We start from the raw sequence: 19,925 nt of genomic DNA, 5'->3' as shown, positions 1-19,925 counted from the left end.
GGCTGCCTTCTCATGGCTGCTGCTGTCTCTAGGGGGCCCTGGAGCATGAGGAGAGCAAGACGCTGCGCATCCAGCTGGAGCTGAACCAGATCAAGGCTGATGTGGACAGGAAGCTGGCAGAGAAGGATGAGGAGTTTGAGAACCTGAGGTGTGTGTGGAGAGGGGACAGGCTGGGCCATCGTGGCAGGGGCAGAGCTGGTCCTATGGCCCTGACAGGGCTGCCCCAGACTGGGTGTCCCTGGGCAGACGGGGCTGATGCATCATCCCTCCCGCAGGCGCAACCACCAGCGCGCCATGGACTCCATGCAGGCCACGCTGGATGCGGAGGCGCGGGCCAAGAACGAGGCCGTCCGGCTGAGGAAGAAGATGGAGGGAGACCTCAACGAGATGGAGATCCAGCTGAGCCACGCCAACCGCCAGGCCGCCGAGTTCCAGAAACTGGGCCGCCAGCTCCAGGCCCAGATCAAGGTTGGACGGCCGCGGGTGGGATGGGCTCGGTGCTGTCCCCGCTGCCAGCCCCAGCTCCCTCCTGTCCCCGCTGACCCCACGCTGCCCGGCAGGACCTGCAAATCGAGTTGGATGACACTCAACGCCACAACGACGACCTGAAGGAGCAGGCGGCTGCCCTGGAGCGTCGCAACAACCTGCTGCTGGCGGAGGTGGAGGAGCTGCGGGCAGCGCTGGAGCAGGCAGAGAGGGGCAGGAAGCTGGCAGAGCAGGAGCTGCTGGAAGCCACCGAGAGGGTCAACCTGCTCCACTCCCAGGTGAGGGACCACCGGATCCCGGGCCTCTGCTGGAGCAACAGGAGCCTGTCTGGCAGCGGGGCCTCTGGCCGTGGTCAATGGCCGGTCCCTGTGGCACTGCCCTGCTCTGTCCGCAGAACACGGGCCTGATCAACCAAAAGAAGAAGCTGGAGACCGACATCTCACAGCTGAGCAGCGAGGTGGAGGACGCGGTGCAGGAGTGCCGCAACGCTGAGGAGAAGGCGAAGAAGGCTATCACAGACGTAAGAGCGTGGTGGGGATGGTGCTGTATGGTTTGGCAAGGGTGCCCAGCACCCTGTGGGGCTGGTGGGTGGGAGGAGAGGCGAGGGTCTCAGAGCTTCTCCATTGAGCCTCTGTGTCTGGCAGGGCTGCCTGGCCTTGCGATGATGCCTCTGTGCTCTTTGCTTTGCAGGCTGCCATGATGGCAGAGGAGCTGAAGAAGGAGCAGGACACGAGCGCGCACCTGGAGCGGATGAAGAAGAACATGGAGCAGACCATCAAGGACCTGCAGATGCGCCTGGACGAAGCGGAGCAGATTGCTCTCAAGGGGGGCAAGAAGCAGATCCAGAAGCTGGAGGCCAGGGTGAGGTGGCAGGGGCAGATCCCCGGCTGTGCCACCCAGGAGCGGGCTCCTGGCACTGCCCCAGCCCCTGTGGCACCAGGCTCTGCAGGGCACTGGCACTGTCCCATCCCTCTGGGGCCAGACTGTACCACAGGGGGACGGTGGGCAGTGAGGGGCAGTCCCTGAGGACCTGCAAGCCTGGGGCCGGCTCCGTGCCTTTGCTTGGGGTGGCTTAGCCTTGGCTGCGGCTACTCTGATCTGGGGAAAGTGATTTGACCTCGGCTGGGGCTGGTGCTGGCGCTAGGGAGCAGAGTGCTGAGCTGGCCTCTATCCACCCGCAGGTGCGGGAGCTGGAGGGAGAGCTGGATATGGAGCAGAAGAAGATGGCTGAAGCCCAGAAGGGCATTCGCAAGTACGAGCGGAGGATCAAGGAGCTGAGCTACCAGGTATGGCAGCACTGGGTGCAGCTCCAGTCCAGCAGGACTTGGCCCAACTCTCCCTGTGCTCAGATCCTTGTGTTAGCTGACACGCCACTCCAGCCCAGCCCAGCCCTGGCTTCTTCTGGGCGCTGTGCTGGGACTGACAAGGGCAGGACAAGCTTCTCTGTGTCCCAACAGCCACCACCTGCTCCGCGTCTCTGTCTTGCCCCTTTGCTGGCACCTCCTAAGCTAGGTGCTGGGGGACCAGGGGGGACCAGGGGACATGGGGCTGGTGGCTGGGTCCGTGGGGTGGGTTGGTGCTCTCTGCGTGAAGGGCCCTGGCACCACTGGGACTCCTGGATAAAGGTGTTGGGGCAGCCGGAGCCTGAGTGGGGGGGGGTCTGCTGGGGTCCTGCTAATGGGGCCGGGGCACTTGCAGGCTGAGGAAGACCGGAAGAACCTGACTCGGATGCAGGACCTGATCGACAAGCTGCAGAGCAAGGTCAAGAGCTACAAGCGCCAGTTTGAGGAGGCGGTAAGTGCCCGTCCCCACCACTGCTCTCCTTCTGGGGCAGAGGACAGGGCTGGCCTTCCCTGGGGCTGCCTGGGATGGCTGCAAGGAAGAGGGGCCATGGTGTCGATGTGGGGAGCTTGCAGCTGGTGTCCCGGCTGTGCCCCACGCACCCACCCATCCCCTCACCCTGTCCATGGCCCCCCAGGAGCAGCAGGCCAACTCCAACCTGGTGAAGTACCGCAAGGTGCAGCACGAGCTGGATGATGCCGAGGAGCGTGCCGACATCGCCGAGACGCAGGTCAACAAGCTGCGCGCCCGCACCAGGGAGGTCATCACCTCTAAGGTAAGCCCACCCAGCCGTGGGGAGGGAGAAGCAGGGCAGGGGCTCCTGCCATCCCTGGAGCCAGAGGAGCAGCTGCCCAGCCCACGGCCTCATCCTGCCCGGCGCTGCTGTCCTCGCCTGCCACCGTTGCCAGGACCTGAAGGGTGGCAGGGTGCTCCCTACCTCCAGGCCCAGGCTCTCACCAAAGCCCTTTTGGTTTTTTTTTTGCCAGCACGAGTAGCCGGAGCCCGGCTGCCTGCCCTGCCCTGCGCCCAGCTGCCTGCTGTAGGTTGGAGGCAAATGGCTGCAACAGTCATTGCCAGCTTTGCACCGCGTGAATAAACGTAGCTCTGCCAGGACTTGCTCCGTTGTGTCTGTCATGGGGTAACCAGGGCCTTGGGCTCAGCTGCTGGAGATGCGGGGGGGCAAGCTGGGGGCTTTGGGGACATCTTTCCCAGGCAGGTAAGGGCAGGAGAGAGGCCCAGGCCTCCGCTCTCCCTGCTCTATGGCCCTGGCTTGCTCCAGGCTTTAGGTGGGTTTTGGGCAAAGAGCCCTTTCCTCATCCCGCCCCCCCCACACCAGCCCTCTCGCAGCTGCAGGGGCCCAGAGCCGAGGGGTGAGGCAGGCAGGGTAGGGGCGTGATGGTGGAGGGCAGAACAGACTCTCTGAAACCATTACCCCCGGCGAGAACATAAAACCCCCTCACTACAGGCCTGCAGGGCAGAGGGAGGGTTGTTACGGCTTTGCCAAAAGGACTGCAAAGAAAGACATCTCCACTCATTTCTTTAAAATAGATTTCTTTAATAGTTTCCATTTAATATGTTTATTTGCAGTTAGTAAATTGTCATTAATCTGGGCAGCACGAACCTCGGCAATCCATGGGGATAGTGCAGACTTCCAGAAGTATTTGTTAGCGAGGGGGGTCCCACCTCCACCCCCGTCCCAGCGCGCAGCCTGCTGCCACCTCCGCTGAAGCCAGCGAGCTCTCCCCGGCACCACGCAGGACGCTTCCTCCCCGTGCTCTCCATAAATAAGACAAAACAAGGATGAAGGACAGAGCTGTCCGGTCCCTCTCAAAATGAGATTCTTGAGGCATCTGGCACAGACAGCTGAGCCACAGGAACATGGCCCCCAGTTAAAATGTGCCTGTGACCCTCTCGGCACGCTCGTGCCCCTGCCCGCTGCAGGCAGGGCCTTTCCCCTGGAGACCAGCGTGCTCCCTCCTGCGAGGAGCTGCTCCGGGTTTCTTTCTTGTGCCCTTCTCTGCAGCCAGCCAAGCCGGCCTCCTGCGTCAGCCTGAAGGCGAAAGCAAAGCCAAGCTGCCTCTAGCAGGCGAGGACCCAAAAGTCACCGCGCTCCCACGCTGGGGAGGAGAGAGCGGCAGCCAGAAGGCAGGCTGGCGAGGTTTCGGCTCAGCCTCACGCAGGCCGATAGCCAAGGACAGGCACAGCTTGGCCCCTAACTGTACGTTACATAAATACAGAGATGTAAATGAGACTCTGCAGGTTTATAGCAGCAATCATTGGATGCACCAATTAACTAGACTATGGAAAAGGCATCCCTTAACTTAAAAGCCTTTTAATTTGAAGCATTTATTTTAAGTGTACATCTATTACAGTTAAGAAGAAGCAAAGATACACCAAAAACACAAATACCCAAGAACAAAAAAAGTACAGATGAGAAAGAAATTAGCTCAGGGGAGGGAGGGGGCAGGGTGGGGGTGACCTGATGAAGAACAGAGAGTTGCAGCTGCCGTAGCAAGGAGCTCCCCGACACCAGGGGTGCGACCAGGGTAACCTCACTGGAGCAGGGCAGGGGATTCAGCCCCCCCGGGAGGGACGCGGGGATCCCCCGGAGCTCCTGCAAGGCTCCAGGTTTATGCACAAGCTCAGCAGCTCTGACCACCCTGCAAGCAAAGTACTGATTGCAAGTCCATAGCAGGACACCGAAGTGTGAGATAAGCGAGAGGAGAAGGGTGACTTTTAGAGAGCAAGTCCTGCCCCGGGGGCTCGAAGCCTCGTTCGCTCATCCAGGCCCCAGCACAGGGAGCCTCGGAGCGGGTTTCATTCTGCTGGCAACGATTAGAGACAAAATGCTACAGCTCTGGGACAATCCTTGCCCCCGGTCCCTCTCCAGAGCCTGGACAGAGCTGAAGTCAAGTCATCTCTAAATAAGTTAAGAAAATTTAAAAAAATTCAGATGCATGTTTCAAAGAAAACTGGTTTCTTTTAGCTGGAGCTGCAAGACGCATATTTTTTGATTTAAATGCAGTGGCTCAGGACTTCAGACTGTATTTCGTTCCTGGGAACTGGACTGTCTTGGAGCAACACAATTAACGTTGGTGAGCAGGCAGGGCATGTGCAGGTTTGGCAATGAGGACTGCCAAAACCCGACTGCCCCCCTTCCCAACATATCCTACAAAGTTACTTTCAACCAGGAGTGTTTATTCCCAGCATTTAGCACATTCTGATTAAAACAGATCCAGGAAAAAACTGACATCTCCAGTAAATATTGCACTTCAAGATTAATGTGTGTATTGATATTAAGGACTGAAAGCAGAGACTGACATAAGACTTCCAGGCATAGCAGGTTAGCATCAAGAGCAATGGTCCTGAAAAGGATTTTAAAACCAGATTAGTTACCCAAGAAGGGACAAGCCGCAAGTTTAAAAAATTAGTACATTTTAATGCTAGTGCTCCGTGAAAAAGCCAACCCCTGTTGCAATTCCGCCACTGCTGAAGTGTCTCTGTTCTCCGCAGCATTGTAAAACGCCTTCAGATGGGAAGGATCTGCAGGAAAGACAGCAGGAGCACAGGTTCTCTCCTAACGCACAGACATTTAGTACCAAATGATCCAAAAGTAGATGGTAGAGAGGTGACTGGAGCTAGGGCTCTCAGGAATTAAAAGCACACACACGCGCACACACACTCACACTCTAACCAACCCTAAACCCCTGATTCCAAACCCCAACAGAAGAGTTACACCTGAAGGGAGTCCTCGTGGTGGCTCTGCCCGTGGCTGGTGTGTCGGGGTCCCAGTCAGACTGGCTCCTTGGACCTCACATTTGGAGGGCAATTTCTGTGCTTTTTGACTTGCTAACTCTGGTAGCCATGAAAGAGAGCCACAACTAAATTGGCACATACAGAGTATCCTCATCTGTCACCAAAAAAATCTCTGACCAGTCACGCTGGACTGAGAGAGAGAAAAAATAAAAATAAAGAGGCTGGTTTTTGCAGGTGATTATTTTTATCCCAGAACAACTGGAAGATACATCCCTGAATGTGTTGCCCAGAGAGCTTTCAAAGTCTCATCCATGAGAGATCAGAGATGGGGACCGGGAGGGGGCTGGGGTTTTGACAATGCAGTAACGCTCCACGGTTCCAAGCCGCACACGCGCACACACACACTACACAGCGTATCCCTGAAAATCCACGGGCTGCGAGGTACCCTCCAAGCGCTGTCCATCAGAAGCCAGAGCGAAGAATTACTCCTCAGAAAAGTCTCTGTCAATGTCCATATATGCCTCGTCGATGTAGCTAACTATGGCACAGGGGGATGTCCGGTCTGGACTGAGCAGTATAGATACAGTCTCTTTCCAGTAGGTAAAACTAATACATGAGCTCTGTGGGAGAGATGAAGAGGCCGGTTAGCGTGGTCCACAGGCACCAACATGCAGCAGAAGACACATCCCAAAGGCATTCAGCGGAGAGAACTGAAAATCACTTCCTATGCAGCCTGACTTCCCCAGCCACACAGTTTCACACCTCTGATTCACCGTTCGGCCCATCCTCCCCGGGGCGTGGAGCAGAAGGGGTGGATGCGGAACCAACTCCACCTTCTACAACCAGGCTCCCACCACCCAGCCACCGGCAGGGACTCCCAGCACGTGTGGCAACTACAGCCCTGCCAAGAGCGGCACGGGGTGACCACCGCCCCGGCAAGCCTGCGTGGGCCGGCAGGCAGGGCTGCCTGTGAGCAGTACACACACGTAAGCCCAAACTTCTCCTTTGCTGTCCAGTCCAAACACAAACCGGGACACTGCAGCGCTGCAGATCAAGCCAATGCCGGCAGTAGCTCCCACTCCTAGGGAAGACACAAAGACAATACACCCTCCCTGCTCGCATCCCTCCTGCATCATTCTCTTAAGGCCAAAAGGCCTCTCCGGCAGGCCTACACCACATCATGCATTACCCAAAGCCTTTACATGCTGGACAACTATTTATTTCCACCCCACCAGCGGCCCAAGACACAACAAGTACCGCAGCACGTGCGCACAGCACGATGCGACCCTGAACTCCAGCAACGGCAGAGAGCTTTGGTCTCGGCAGCATCTCCCCTCCGCAGCCCAGCGCGCCGTGGACGCGTCAAACCATGGCATGAACACTGCGACACAGCACCCGGGCACCGCAGGCCCCCCGTCACCCTGCCGCTCCCCAGGTCTAACTGGCTCTGATGCAGGCAGGAAGCGTACTGCGCTGAATGAGGCTGAGAGAAAAGCGTTACAGGCCTGCATCGTTCAGTGCAGCCTCTCCCTCCCACGCAGACTCCCTCCATCGCACTCGTCCTTTCTGGGGAATTGAAGCTCCTTATTTTAACTACTTCCAAAGCCCTCATACTGCTCCTCTTCAGGCACCTCGTCTATAGGAGACTGCCTGCACGGCACTCGCATCACAGCCGTGAGGCTGTGGGCTGCAGTGTACACGCACACCAGAGAAGAAGGGCTTTTCCACGAACACATTAAGAATCTGTTAAATCTGCCACCCAATCACTGAAAAGTCAAGGAAGAAACCTGTGCAACCTCACTTCAGCCTTCTAGGGCATATACAAGAGAGTCACCTTCTCATCACAGGTCATTTCTTCCTCTTCTCAGTGCCCAAGACAGACCAGCTCTGGAGTGGAAACTTGCAGGCTGCTTTCCACAGGGCAGCTGCCTTGTCTTCTAGCAGCTACACCAGATACTTTTCCTGCACTGGTTGCCACACCAGGAAGAGAGGGGACAGTCTGGTTAAGGTGCTAACTAGTCTGGGAGCTGGATTCTGTCCTGCCTCCACATCCCTGTGCAGGGCTGGCCATCTCGCCAGCCCTGCCTCTCAAACCCGCTCAGCACTGGCAAGTCTCACTTCTGTGTGCCAGAGCCAAGACCTAAGGTCTTGTTGGCAGGGAAACCCAGCACCTACCTTGTGGTAGTCTGCCTGCTTGCAGAAGGGACCTGACTGGGTATGGCGGTGTGAAAAGCACTACAGAAAGTTACACTGGGGTGCAGAATTTGCTCCCTTCTTTCCCTTCACAACCTCTCACTTCCCATTTTTGCTAGGTGACTAGACGACAGATATTGCTACGATTGATTCACGGTAAGAGGTTCACATACATTTTCTAGGCAGGTGCTATCTTTATCCTTGTTGAGGTAATGCTGTTGCCAGAATCGCAGGAGACTGTGGAAGTTGTTCAGGATGAAGCCTGGGTATTTTTCTGTATATTCCATCTGTTGCAAAGTGCGCAGATAAAAAGGTAGCTTTTCTTTCCTTCGGGCCAGCATTAGGATAACTAAACTTGTGTTCAAACAACTGACATTTTCCTAAAAGTAAAAATAACACAATATGTAAAAAAAAAACCCAAACAACCCCCCCCCCCCCCCCCCCCCCCAAAAAACCCCTCGAGATATTGGTTGTACATGTGTCCTTAAAAAACGTGCCCATGGTAAGCATGCAGAGGTACTCCTACATGTATCAAGACAGAAGGGACATGGGTCTCCTCAAGAGAAATCAGGTTCCTCCCTGCTCCCAGCCCAGTTCATCAGTACACATTATCAGCAAGGTAACTGCAAAGTTACTGTCAGCTCTTTACCTGTGTAAGTGTCTGTACATGAATAATATTAATGAGACGGAAAAGAAAGGACATTCTCATGGACATCTGGGACATATATGATAACAGGCGACACTCTGACAGGACTTCTGCAACTGCAGCGAGAGGAAAAAGACAATCATCAGGTGCTTAAAGTTCAGACACATTGGTACAAGCAATATGGCAGTAAGAACCGGTGCTCAGACTGCAGCAACAAACCTGCAGGGTGGCATTTCTCTCTCTGAAACCAAAATTTTCGAAGCCCAAACTTCAAATAACCATTACCACTACCAACACCCCCATTTCTCCATTTCTTATTCTTTACCTTTAGCATCAGACTGATTCTCAAATCGGTCCAGGGACAGCGTAATGCAGCGAACAAGCATGTTTGAGTCAACCAATGAACTGTTGATCTGATTTAAAAATATCTGGAACTAAAGAGAAATCCTTTTTAGAGTTGCATTAAAAAACAAACAAAAAATTCATCCTACACGAGCACTCCTAGATGAGGTCTGACAGAACAGCATTTCATACCCGTTTCAGAATGCGTGCGGCCAAGAGGTGTACTAAACCAATTATTCTGTTGGCACAAGGGGAACAGGTCAGCGAACACAAGTAGGAAGAGCTACAAACAGGGTTTGGCGAGTAGGGCAACAGTAAGTGTTCTCCAGATTTTCGACACTGAAACAGTACAGTTCTTGATGGTTACTGGAGAAACCACCGTGAATTCTGAGCACAAGCACCTAAAACATGCATTTCACCAACATAAGGCTTCACAGACGTGGACTATTTCCCCTTCCCTTCAGAAACAAGAGTTAGGTTCTGAATGTCAAAATACCCAGGGTCATTACCTTTTTGTTATCTCTAACAGGAGTAAGAGGAGATATCCCCTCCCAGGCCTGCCTCATCCAGCCCAAGCCAATACTGGCACTGAGGGCTGACCAAAGGATCCCTATAGCAAGCACCTTAAAAACACTACGGAACAGAAACATGCCGAAGTTCTGGCACCACTAAAATCTCTTTTGAAGCTGTGTCACTTCAACGAGACCAAGATTTCATACACTATTTGTTTTGAAAGAGGGAGACAAGACAGCATGGCTGCTGGCCTCTGTAGTTCCTCCAGCTCCATGTTTTCCTACACTTCTTTTGTACAAGCAGACAGTGCTAGGGAGGAAGACAGTGAGGGATTCATACAGAATGAGAATTAAAAGAAGTTATAGATCAATAAATAGGAAGCACACACAAAGCATAAAGACAGATTCTTTAGAATGTGTGAGTTCATTTATCAGAAAACAACCTGAAATTAAATACATCTTTCTTTTAAATACATCTCCACTTCTATTTTCCAAGGTCTGTCAGATCTAACAGCAACCAGAGAAAAATTGCAGTAACATAAGCAAGAGTATGAGGTCGTTCAAAACCTACCCAACAGCTGATGTTATATGCGCAAAGTGCACAAGAGCATGAAACCACTTTGCAGAGAGAGCTGCCCATTCTTGACCTACATATGCAACTAAGTTTTATAGGTAATTACATCAGCCATGACTTCTTAAGATGTCTGTAAGTTCAAATAACATCAGAGATAAGATATGTCTTTTTGCAGTATCAAATATTAATGAATATTTTAAGTCATCTCCATGAAGAACCCCCCCAAAAGCTCCAGTAAAAGATTTTTTGGAGCCTGTCTCAATGTCCACAACTATCAGCTTAACCCAAAACCCAGTGACTTCACAGGAAATGTTCTACCATCTTTGAGCCCTGACCTTAGACCTGCCTGATCATGGAACAGGGCAATGCTTTCTGAACAGCTCAGCGCTTGCTGACTCAGAACAGCTGGGAGCACTTCTGAAAACACAGGCGTATGCGGCAACATACACGCTTGTGAGGAGGCTTTGGCAGCTCACTCCTTAGTGCTTATTGTGCAGCAAGCTCAACAATCACACCAAAACCAGCAAATGAATCTGAGTTTCTTAGTGCTACGTTTGGTTATGAAAGCGTGTAATTTGACCCGCCTGGGGACGGCTTTTACAAATATTTACCTTCTCATCTGTGTTGATGTACTTGTTGAACCTCTTGAATGCATCAATATTGAATTTCATCAGTTCTCCCAGAAGGTCAAAGTAACTCTGAAGCACATCTCGTGATTTGCACTCACTATCAACAATGCAGTAGAGAATATGCTGGCACGGGAGGAAAACATGTTATTGCCACAGTTTAGCCCAAGCCAGCAGTACAGCATAGACTCTGATTTAATCACCATTTAAAATATTTATCTGCAGGTTTAGTTCTTAGATGACAGAACTAAAGACAGCAATTCAGATGAGTCTTCTGTTACTTTAACTTCCCAGTGATGCAGGCTGTACAACTGGCCACCCCACAACCTGGTTGCCACAAGCAGAATTCACAAATACTTTTCAAAAATTCCCCTATTGCCAGTGAATATTTAACACTGCATTTCTTCCCCCTTTTGAATTCATTACAGAGAAATCCTTCCTGATTGCTGTGGAGATATGTTACAGAGGAAGCTTGACATATACTTCATTACCTCCAGGAGTCCTCTCTTTAGCAGGAACATCTGGTCTGCATAGGAGGTGGTGCCTCGCAGAAAACTTTCAACTGCCCTTGCTTGCCAAAACCTGAGAAACAGAAGAAATAAGATTTTAATTTTGGAGCAAGGGGAGTATTTTATCACAACTATAATTTAAATCAAATCTCCGAATCTGTTTCATTCCAATCTGAAGCTGGAGTCAGACCTGTTGATCCTGCAGAAAAATCACTGACTGTACCGGGTATGAGGTCCCATGCAAGCTTTGGCATTCTCCCTCACCTGCACTGCCATTGTAGCCAAGTGCAACAAAGTCAGATCTTTTCACAGCTTATGATTTTCAACTGCTATAAGCTGTATGAAAACAAACCGACTTCCCAGTCAACTCAACACAGCACGTTACAGTGCAAAGTGAACCAACCTGAAGGAGGATTCAGCTGGTTCCTTCTTCATGACCTGAAGCAGTCTGGTCAACAAACCTCTCTTCCCATCACAGACAAGACTCCTAGAGCATGTGAAGAAATTACAGCATGAGTGGAAGGGCTGGCAAGCACTCTGCCTCACAGAATACCGAATCCTGTCTCTTCTCCAGAGCTTTTAATGATCAAAATCCCAGTATTAAATATACAGTACAAATATTCATTAACTTTTGTTACTAGTTCTACCAGTGGAAGAGTTCTCCTCACTGCCTTGGGTAAACATCTGCAATACCTGCAACATGACTTCCAAATAAATCCTAAAGAAAAATTATTCATTTTCTCTCAAAATTTTAATGATTTCAGAAATACCAATTCACAGGTTGTAAGAATTAAGAGATTAGAAAAAAAACATATACCACATTTGAGCTTAGGAATGAAAGAAACACACGCCTTTTTTGCTCAACAAATGTAAAGGAAGCTCTAAGTTCTGTTTAGGAGGCAGGGCACTGTATGAAAACCTAGATGCTATATGAAGTAGCCTTCTTCTGTATGTACTAGCAAAAGTATAGAGGCTGTAGAACTGCAATACTACTGGTATTAAATAGCAACTTCAGTGGAGTATCTACCTACAGTAAGCTCGTGCAGAAGCGATGCCTTGATCTCATGCATCAAGAAAAGCAACATGGAAACAAAATGCTAAGGGTGAAAAAGAAACCGAGTTTAGGCCAGAAACTGAGCAATGCTGCCTGTCTGGCTATACAAACCATCCTGCAGAGGTAGAATAAGATGCTTCAAAGTGGCACTCTTCTACTCAAAAAACACCCCAGCATGCACATTGAGCAGATGCACCCAGGTTAATGGCTGCTGTATCAGCACCTTTGCTGGGCAGTCAATAGCCAGCTGACAAAGCCCTTGGGGGAAGCGGTTTACTTGCAGCATGATAGTCTGTTCTTACTAACACTCGAGAGAGGCGAGAAACTTTGCAGGTTGGAAAAAGCTGTTTACACCCTTGATCTGCTTCCTTTCAGCGTGCTCCTAACAGGGTGAATTTTTCCCCCTAAATATTTACTCCTTTTTGAACAAAGCCAGAAAGGTACCTGTGCTTAGAAGGAAAGGATCTGAGTAATACAGACACCATTTCTTCCCAGTTAGGCACAGTATTATGATAATAATTATAATCTAGAAATCCTCTTAGAGAATTCCCTTTTGAAGCAAGGTAAATCTGCTCTGTGTAGACCAAGTCCCTGCTGATACTCTGGGAGTATTCCGACAACTAAATTCTGCAAACAGTGTTCACCTTGTGAGATCTGTACATCAGAATCATGTATTAAAGAGCTTATTAAATCAAAACAGTCAATCTAACAGATACTCTCAAATATAACACTAGAGATTCTGTAAGTGGTTTAACACGTTAATCTAATTTAGCTTATTCTAGTTATTAGCTGATCTTAAAATAAAGACTCTGAGCAGACACACTGAGATCTGTTTACGCAGACTGGAAATGGACATTATGTGTGCACAGACTGCTCCTGAATCTGAAAACTAAGATTTATTAGTAGCAGCAATTCATGCATTAGAGGGATCCCCGTTTACTTTCCAGGTCTGCCTGCAATGCCTATAGTGAGAAAGGCCAGACAAACAGGCAGACCTAGCACATCATAATGAAGTCTGGGCCATGAACTCCAACCCCCCATTTTAGGTTGCTTTTGCTTTTAAAGCACCTTACTCTGAGCACAAGCACACTTTAGATTTGCTAATGACCATGAATATCATACAAACTAGACACTTCCCGCTGAAACATGTCACTGAAATTAAAGCAAGCGTGGTGAACAGAAGGACCTCAAACAAAACAGGTGACATCAAATCTCCACTATAAGTGCTTGCAAAACGCTAGAAGCTGCTGACCTAAACCCTCCATCCCTACTCACCTGTCTGTGTTGACAACTGCATCAACTTCAGGGATGTTGGCTTTATGGGAGATTGCACTCAGCTCATTAAGTTCTTGGCTGTTTAAAAGGAGATACTTGTTCCTAAAGCAAGACAGTCGGGGTGTAAGGGAGAAAAACATGATGAATTCAAGAGGCAGACAAACGTGCAATTCCATGAAGAGTAAAGCCACGCGCCTACGAGGGCTGCAGGACTAGGCAACCAGCTTTCACCTCTCTGGTCTTCACACCCGTTCACACTCTGCTCCCCTCCACCACAGCACACTCCCAAGTAGGCCAGGTAGCTGCTGTTCTGTAAGCCTCCTCCAAAATTTACCAAATGCAAGTTTCAACACCGACCAGCTTTGAGATGGTGGTTCTTTGCTGACCTGTTCAGGATCTTATGGTTTGTTTTCTAGATATTTACTTCTGGGTAACACTCATTTTTTAAAATCTCAGCAACATTTTGCTGAATTTCAGAAGACTTAAATAGAAAAACTTTTCACAGCTTCCTGCAGTTTTTCTCTGCCTTATAGTGACCATGCTCTTTATCAGTAATATATCTCAGTTAGAAAGTAGAAACTGCAAAAAAAGTACTCAATCATCCGGTACTTTATTACTCTGAGCTACTCTGGAAATATTTAAAAACTTCATGAAATGTAGAAAACAGAACAGGAATGGATATAAAAACAAGGAATTTGCATGAAATTCTTTATCAAATACTGAACTTTTCATAATGAAAATCAATTAATTTATCTGCAAAGTAAATTAAATGCAGAACAAGTCTGACAAAGCAGAAATGTAGTCCAGAGGCTCCCTTTGACAGACTCCCTGCCCAATGCCAGCGCATTCCCTTAGAGCCCTCCTACTTCAAAGTGCTCAGAATCAGACAGCAAAGATTTGTCAGGAAACCTAAAAGAACATAGGATGCAGTGATGAGTGTGAGGGTGTGCAAAGAGAACCTACTCATCAAAACATAGCAACTACACAGAAGATAAATTATTAGACCACAAAGGTGATGGGGATGCCTTCTTGCTTCAAACACTATCCTCCTGATAAGTGCCCACTGAGGCTGTCATGTGAAGCTTCTTTTGATCTGGATCAACAGGTTTCTGTAATGAAAATACAGCCTCTCTCTCCATGCAATAAACAGTTCCACAAGTTTGGTTTATACACAATTTTACTGAAGTTAGTATTAGTATATAAGTACTTGCTCTCATCTTGTCCTCAGCTAACTCAGCTTATCTGTGATTTCATAGAAAGTTCATGTAACTGTTTGTTTAAAAACCCTAACCAGATTCCACACATTCCGCTTGCTCAAATGTTACAGCTGAAAGCTGTTTTCTGTTTAAACAAGCCCGAGATCTTTGTAGTAGCCACTTAAGTAGGAACATCTTCTAAAGAGATTTTATTGGAAAACCTGTAGTGATTCCTGAGCAAACAATGTCTTGCGTGGAGGATTTACAATAGGTCAGCCTTCCCCTTATGCTTACAGTATGCCCAGCAGCTCCCCATTCTTAAAGCCAATACTCTACAATCAAAAAGGCTGATACTTCCAATATGCATATTTAAGAGTACTCGATAAAAGCTACACAAAAACATTACCCTGGCTGTAGATAAGACCAGCTAGGCAAGAAGTGCAATATGCCTCAAATGCATACGTTTGTAAGGAACAGGACACCATCTTGCAGCACTGAATTAGAGCAACAGGATGCTGACAGAATGCAAGATATGATTCTACAAGCCAGAACGGAGCAACAAGCACCTCTGTATCAGCAGTACAGCGTTAAAAAAAAAAAAAAACCCAAGCAAACTGCATCACCCCTCAACTACTCCAGCAGACGCAAGCTTCATAAGTATGCCTTTTGAAGGCAAACAGAAGCTTTCTTCCTAACTCCAACATAGCTTCCCGATGGCTAGCTGACAGATAATTGTTCCCCTAACATTTTGCCATCCAGTTTAATCAGGTCTTCTCCATTGCTGGCACTTAGACAGTAATCATGTCTTCCCAGCCTTTTTACAAAGGCAAACGAGTATTGATTAACCTCTTCAGAGGTACGCTGTCTTTCACTCTGATCTTCCAACAGCCTTTGTTTCATGCTTGTTCCACTCTGAATGAAACCTGAAGATGTCCCCACAGAGTACATGTGCTCTTGTGAGCACGCTGGCTCACTACCAACTCTCAGGAATAAGACAGATAAACAGCATCATGCATCCTCCTTATTTCTTCAGCCAGAAAGTGTTAACTCATCATATAAATGTTTCAGTTCGTTTCAACATGAAGCAAATGGGCTATTTTTAATCATCAACAGACATACTAAGACATGCCCGCTGGAGAGCCTTTTCATAGCAGGAGTTGAAAGGCACGTGAACATCTGAATCGAGTTTACGGACAGTACAATGCTCCATTCACATGGAGCCTGCACCGTGCCCAGGACACCCGCTGTAACTGCAACCAGGCAAACAATACCGCCGAGCCACAACCTACCACAGCTTTTCATACTCACTCATGGTGATCACTAAAGCTCTGAAGAAGCCTCAAGAACTGTATCTTTAAAGTGATGTCCTAAAAAGAGACAAGAAAGGTCAAAAAACTTTGCTTTAGTATTTTTGGATATCATTAGTTACCAAGCTGACATGAAACAGCTGAATTGCAAACCTATCCAAATCAAACCCATTTGGACAGCAGAGCAAGTGACTTGCATAAACGGAGAAGGCTGCACTTTGCAGGCCTCCCAAAATAGAACAGAAGTGGAGACTGCCTCCAAGCCTATGCATGTAACAGTTAGTAATTTCTCCTCACTGCAAAGGCAAAAAAAAGCTCATCGCTGTATTGATTGATTTAGAATATCGGGGGGGGGGGGGGGGGGAGAAGAAACCAACAAAAAACCCAACCCCTGCAAAAACCTGACTGATCCATTTTGTGTTCTGTGCCTCTCCTCGCTAGACCCGCTAGCTATCATTTCCTTAAGTTTTGGTCCTCTTCTACTTTTGGCCTCACAGAATTTACCCCTTTCCCAGTCCCCAAACTAGGAGAGAGGGGAGAGGCTAAATTGCCCTCTGCTAAATTGCTAGCATGAGCCAAAGATAAAGACTTAAGTGGAAATAATAATTCACAAAAAACTGAATGCTACCACATCTCAATTCATTTATTATACAAGCACATAGTCACTCAACACAACTCCTCAGAATTATATGATAGGATAAAAATCCAATACAGAATTTAAAAAGTTACTCACTGGGCTACAATCACAATTTTGATTGTGTCCATGCAGAACAAGGGCTGATGCCGAATGCTTTCTCCAGATCAGTTTGTCAAACAAGTTATTGAGGCCAGGAATCAGTTTGAACTCTGCTATCATTTTATGAACCTGGAAAACAAGAGAAGTACATACTCATTTGCTGCAGCCTCAAATATGGATTTAACGTAGTCTGGTAAACAGATGGGCACAATTACGTCATCCTCTGACAACAAAAAGAGTGAATTCTTTTATCAAACAGCACGTGTTCGTGTTAACATGCACGCTAACCATGGTGTATCATTAGAGTAGTTTCCATTTGGTGGACATGGATAGAAAACAGAGATTCTGGCAGAGAGCTGTTAGCCAGTGCTTCAATTAACCACTATGCCTCCAGAAACAGCTTTGGACATCAAGAGATCACTTACAGCACATTGAAAATATGTCTATACCTAACTTCTACATATCACAAAACTAAGCTGCAAATATTCTGCTGCCAGTCATCCACTGAGCGTCCTTTGCCTAAGTTCACAGAGTTGAAGCAGTCCTCTGAAGACAACACAAACTGTCGGTATCATTTTTGTTCAAGTGGCAGGAGTTCTGAGCAAAGCAGAGTCCAGCAGTAACATAACCACGCTGCAGCTCAAGTGCTGCTCCTTCAGGTTAAGGGGAAGTTGAACTTCTTCAGAGAATGCTCAGAAGAGAAGAAAATGCCAAATCACTCACGTTTATTTATCGGTCTGCCTGCCAAGCAGTACATCAAGACATGTTTGAAACAGACTATAGAGTTACTCATGTAAAAAAGCTAGTAATTTTGGTGCGAATACCTTCAGTTCAAGCTTTGATACTTTTGATGTAAGCAATTTGGAAGATGAGGAATAGGAGAAATACAAAGTGGGACTCCCATCAGCTGCAGGCCTATGAAAAGCAGTATCCCTTGAGATGTGGTGCAAATGAAAACCACACACAATTGAGAAGCCCAACATGCTGTAAAAATTAAGTGCCCAAAGCAGTAATGGATATGTTCCTTAAAATCAAGTCACCTAAACAATAACCTAGGTTGTCCCCGAGATGCAGAATTATAACTAGCAGTATTTCAAGAAGATCACTCCATTTGTTCCATTTCCTCAAATACCTGAATGAATCAAAAACATTTGAGGCCGATGCTATTTTATAGGTTTTCATTCCTATTCTTGTTCGCAGCATAGCTGATGGCCTTTTACATTCCTCTTGGCTGCAGCCACTAACTTTCCCAACTATTTGGAAGTCACATTCCTGCTGCTGAGCATCTCTGAATATCACACCTGAGGAAGCATGCAGCTCCTTCCCACCTCACCCATACCATCCTGACAGATTGCAAAGCTTGGAGTCCTTTGGTGCCCCCTTACTTTCAATCGCTCTCGGACACTTTGATCTAGTCACAAGCCTCCAATAAAACCAGCTCTGAGGAATCTCTCCAAACAAAGCACTCCCTGTAGTCCCCCCGTCCCTCAGTGGCCAGCATGGCACAAACACAACAGAATGAAACCAAGTATGTGAGCTGACTGCGAGAGCCTTGGCCCCTCACTGAAGGAGGAGCTCTCTATGCTCATCATTTTAACTCGTGAATCTGCTCCTTTCCACACAGAGCATAATCTGCTTATTCCATATGACTCATCCCTAATTTCAAATGTGTTCAGTTTACTTTTAGTTTGCTTAACTCGAAGTTCTCACCTGACAGACGGCTGCATGACAAAGCTCCTGAGTCACAGTCCTTGCCTTTGGATCACACTCTCTCCCAGACCCCAAATTCATTACAACTACTCAGCCTGGGGATGCCAAGACAATCCCTGCTCTATATTCACCCTTCAAACTCCACTGACTTTTTCCTGTTGCTGCCCAGCTTCACATGAATTGCTCTATTGCTTTCTCACTACTAAAACTATTCCGAGCTTCTGCTGTGTGCAGTTTGGCTCCCTATAGCAGGAGCAAGTAAATCAGCTGATTGCCTTTCACCACAATACAGACATGCAAGACAGCCTAGAAAAATATATAAGGAGAGTAATTTAGGGTGTGACCATAGTGAGAAGGAAGGAAAGGCACAATCTGCAGGGAAACACCACTTACCCCCAAGGGTGTGATCATCCCCAACATGGCAGCAGGTAGCAGCCAAGTCGCTGCTAGCACAGTTGTCAATTTATGCAAGTTAACCAGCAGTCAAGTTTAAACCAAGGATTTAGAGTAAACATTCAGCAACAGGCTGAGTTTCTTAGGAAGCTGCATCACGCTACAAGCAAATGCCAGACCATTATGTTGATAATCATAGTGGGCTGAAGCAGGTTTGTGATGCCCTTTAGAAAGTCTATACAAAATTATTCCAATATAAAACCAGTAAGACCTTTGGCTGCTCAGACTGGAAGACTGGTATCACAGATCCTGTGCTTTTATTCCCTCATAGAAAAGAGATACCATCAAGCAGCTGAAATGCTTATCAGCGAGAGTGCTATTGCAGACACGGCCGTTCTCTGCTTATTGGAGCTTTCCACGTAGAACAGCTCAGCTCTAGTTCTTAATCTGACTGCCTCTCAGGAAGGGGAATGGATTCACATCTGCCACACAAGTCTTTGAAAACTTTATGTAGATTAAGGAATGAAGAATATATCATGTGTTTCAAAGACACTGGATTTTACAAGAAGAGCTGGCTCTGGACAAAAAGTGTTTGGGAATGAAGTAACTCAAATCTTTCCAGAATTCAATTCCAGTCCTGAATCAGTCCTGGAGAAGTGAACTGCATGCCAGCTTTATCCACAGTGGCAGAAGTAGCAGAGGAAGACTAAACAGTTTTTCTCCCAGGAAATTAAAAAAAAAAGGTCAGCTTTAAAGCTAGCTATTTCAGCAGCATACTTTCTACTTTGTCACATTTGACAGTAACACACTAGAACTGACCCAGGGAGGGAAGGAAGCCAGCACCCCCAGCTCCCTGAACAGGCGGCAGCAGAATGAGTGCAAGCTGCAGTATCTATAAAACTGCATTCTTGTGCTGAAATCACAGGGATGAATTATCTGACTTGATACAATGGAAAAAAAAGTCCTCCTAACAGATCCATGTTCTGGTAGTTCCAGTTACGTCTTGGGCTTTTTTTAAATTTTATTTTATGCCCAATAGAAACAGTACTTCTAAAAGGAATGACAACCGCGTTATGAGTTTCTTATGCTAGTGGTTGTGGTTTCTCCAAGAATTGCTAGTTTCCTCTGGTTACTATTATACAGAATCTATTTCTTTTTAATGCTGAGTATCCATTTGTAGGTTCAGAATGAACAGGTTAGTTATGTTCAGGACTGTACTACAAATGCACTTCTATTTTAAATTCAGATTAAGAGATTTAAGAGACTGCC

The 19,925-nt window shown here is 47.8% G+C and overlaps 2 protein-coding genes across 2 annotated transcripts in view; one reads left to right on the top strand and one right to left on the bottom strand.

Annotated features, from left to right (window-relative positions):
* The window catches only part of MYH7B (myosin heavy chain 7B), a 29,591-nt gene extending 26,651 nt beyond the window's left edge, over nt 1–2,940 (top strand). The window contains 9 exon segments of the mRNA XM_050907630.1: nt 33–148; nt 276–468; nt 561–764; nt 881–1,006; nt 1,177–1,347; nt 1,668–1,772; nt 2,185–2,280; nt 2,465–2,602; nt 2,814–2,940. Of these exon segments, the coding sequence (XP_050763587.1) occupies nt 33–148; nt 276–468; nt 561–764; nt 881–1,006; nt 1,177–1,347; nt 1,668–1,772; nt 2,185–2,280; nt 2,465–2,602; nt 2,814–2,822 (1,158 nt within the window). The 3' untranslated portion in view covers nt 2,823–2,940.
* Nucleotides 2,941–3,513: 573 nt separating this feature from the next.
* TRPC4AP (transient receptor potential cation channel subfamily C member 4 associated protein) overlaps nt 3,514–19,925 on the bottom strand; it is a 41,315-nt gene continuing 24,903 nt past the window's right edge. The window contains 10 exon segments of the mRNA XM_050907590.1: nt 3,514–6,203; nt 7,950–8,156; nt 8,426–8,538; nt 8,748–8,856; nt 10,462–10,602; nt 10,968–11,058; nt 11,389–11,472; nt 13,315–13,416; nt 15,819–15,877; nt 16,551–16,682. Coding sequence (XP_050763547.1) covers nt 6,066–6,203; nt 7,950–8,156; nt 8,426–8,538; nt 8,748–8,856; nt 10,462–10,602; nt 10,968–11,058; nt 11,389–11,472; nt 13,315–13,416; nt 15,819–15,877; nt 16,551–16,682 — 1,176 coding nt within the window. The 3' untranslated portion in view covers nt 3,514–6,065.

Source organism: Gymnogyps californianus, chromosome 17 (genome assembly GCF_018139145.2).
Source record: "Gymnogyps californianus isolate 813 chromosome 17, ASM1813914v2, whole genome shotgun sequence".
NCBI lineage: Eukaryota > Metazoa > Chordata > Aves > Accipitriformes > Cathartidae > Gymnogyps > Gymnogyps californianus.
The sequence above is the reverse complement of the archived record's forward strand: the minus strand, read 5'-3'. Positions and strand labels throughout refer to the sequence as shown.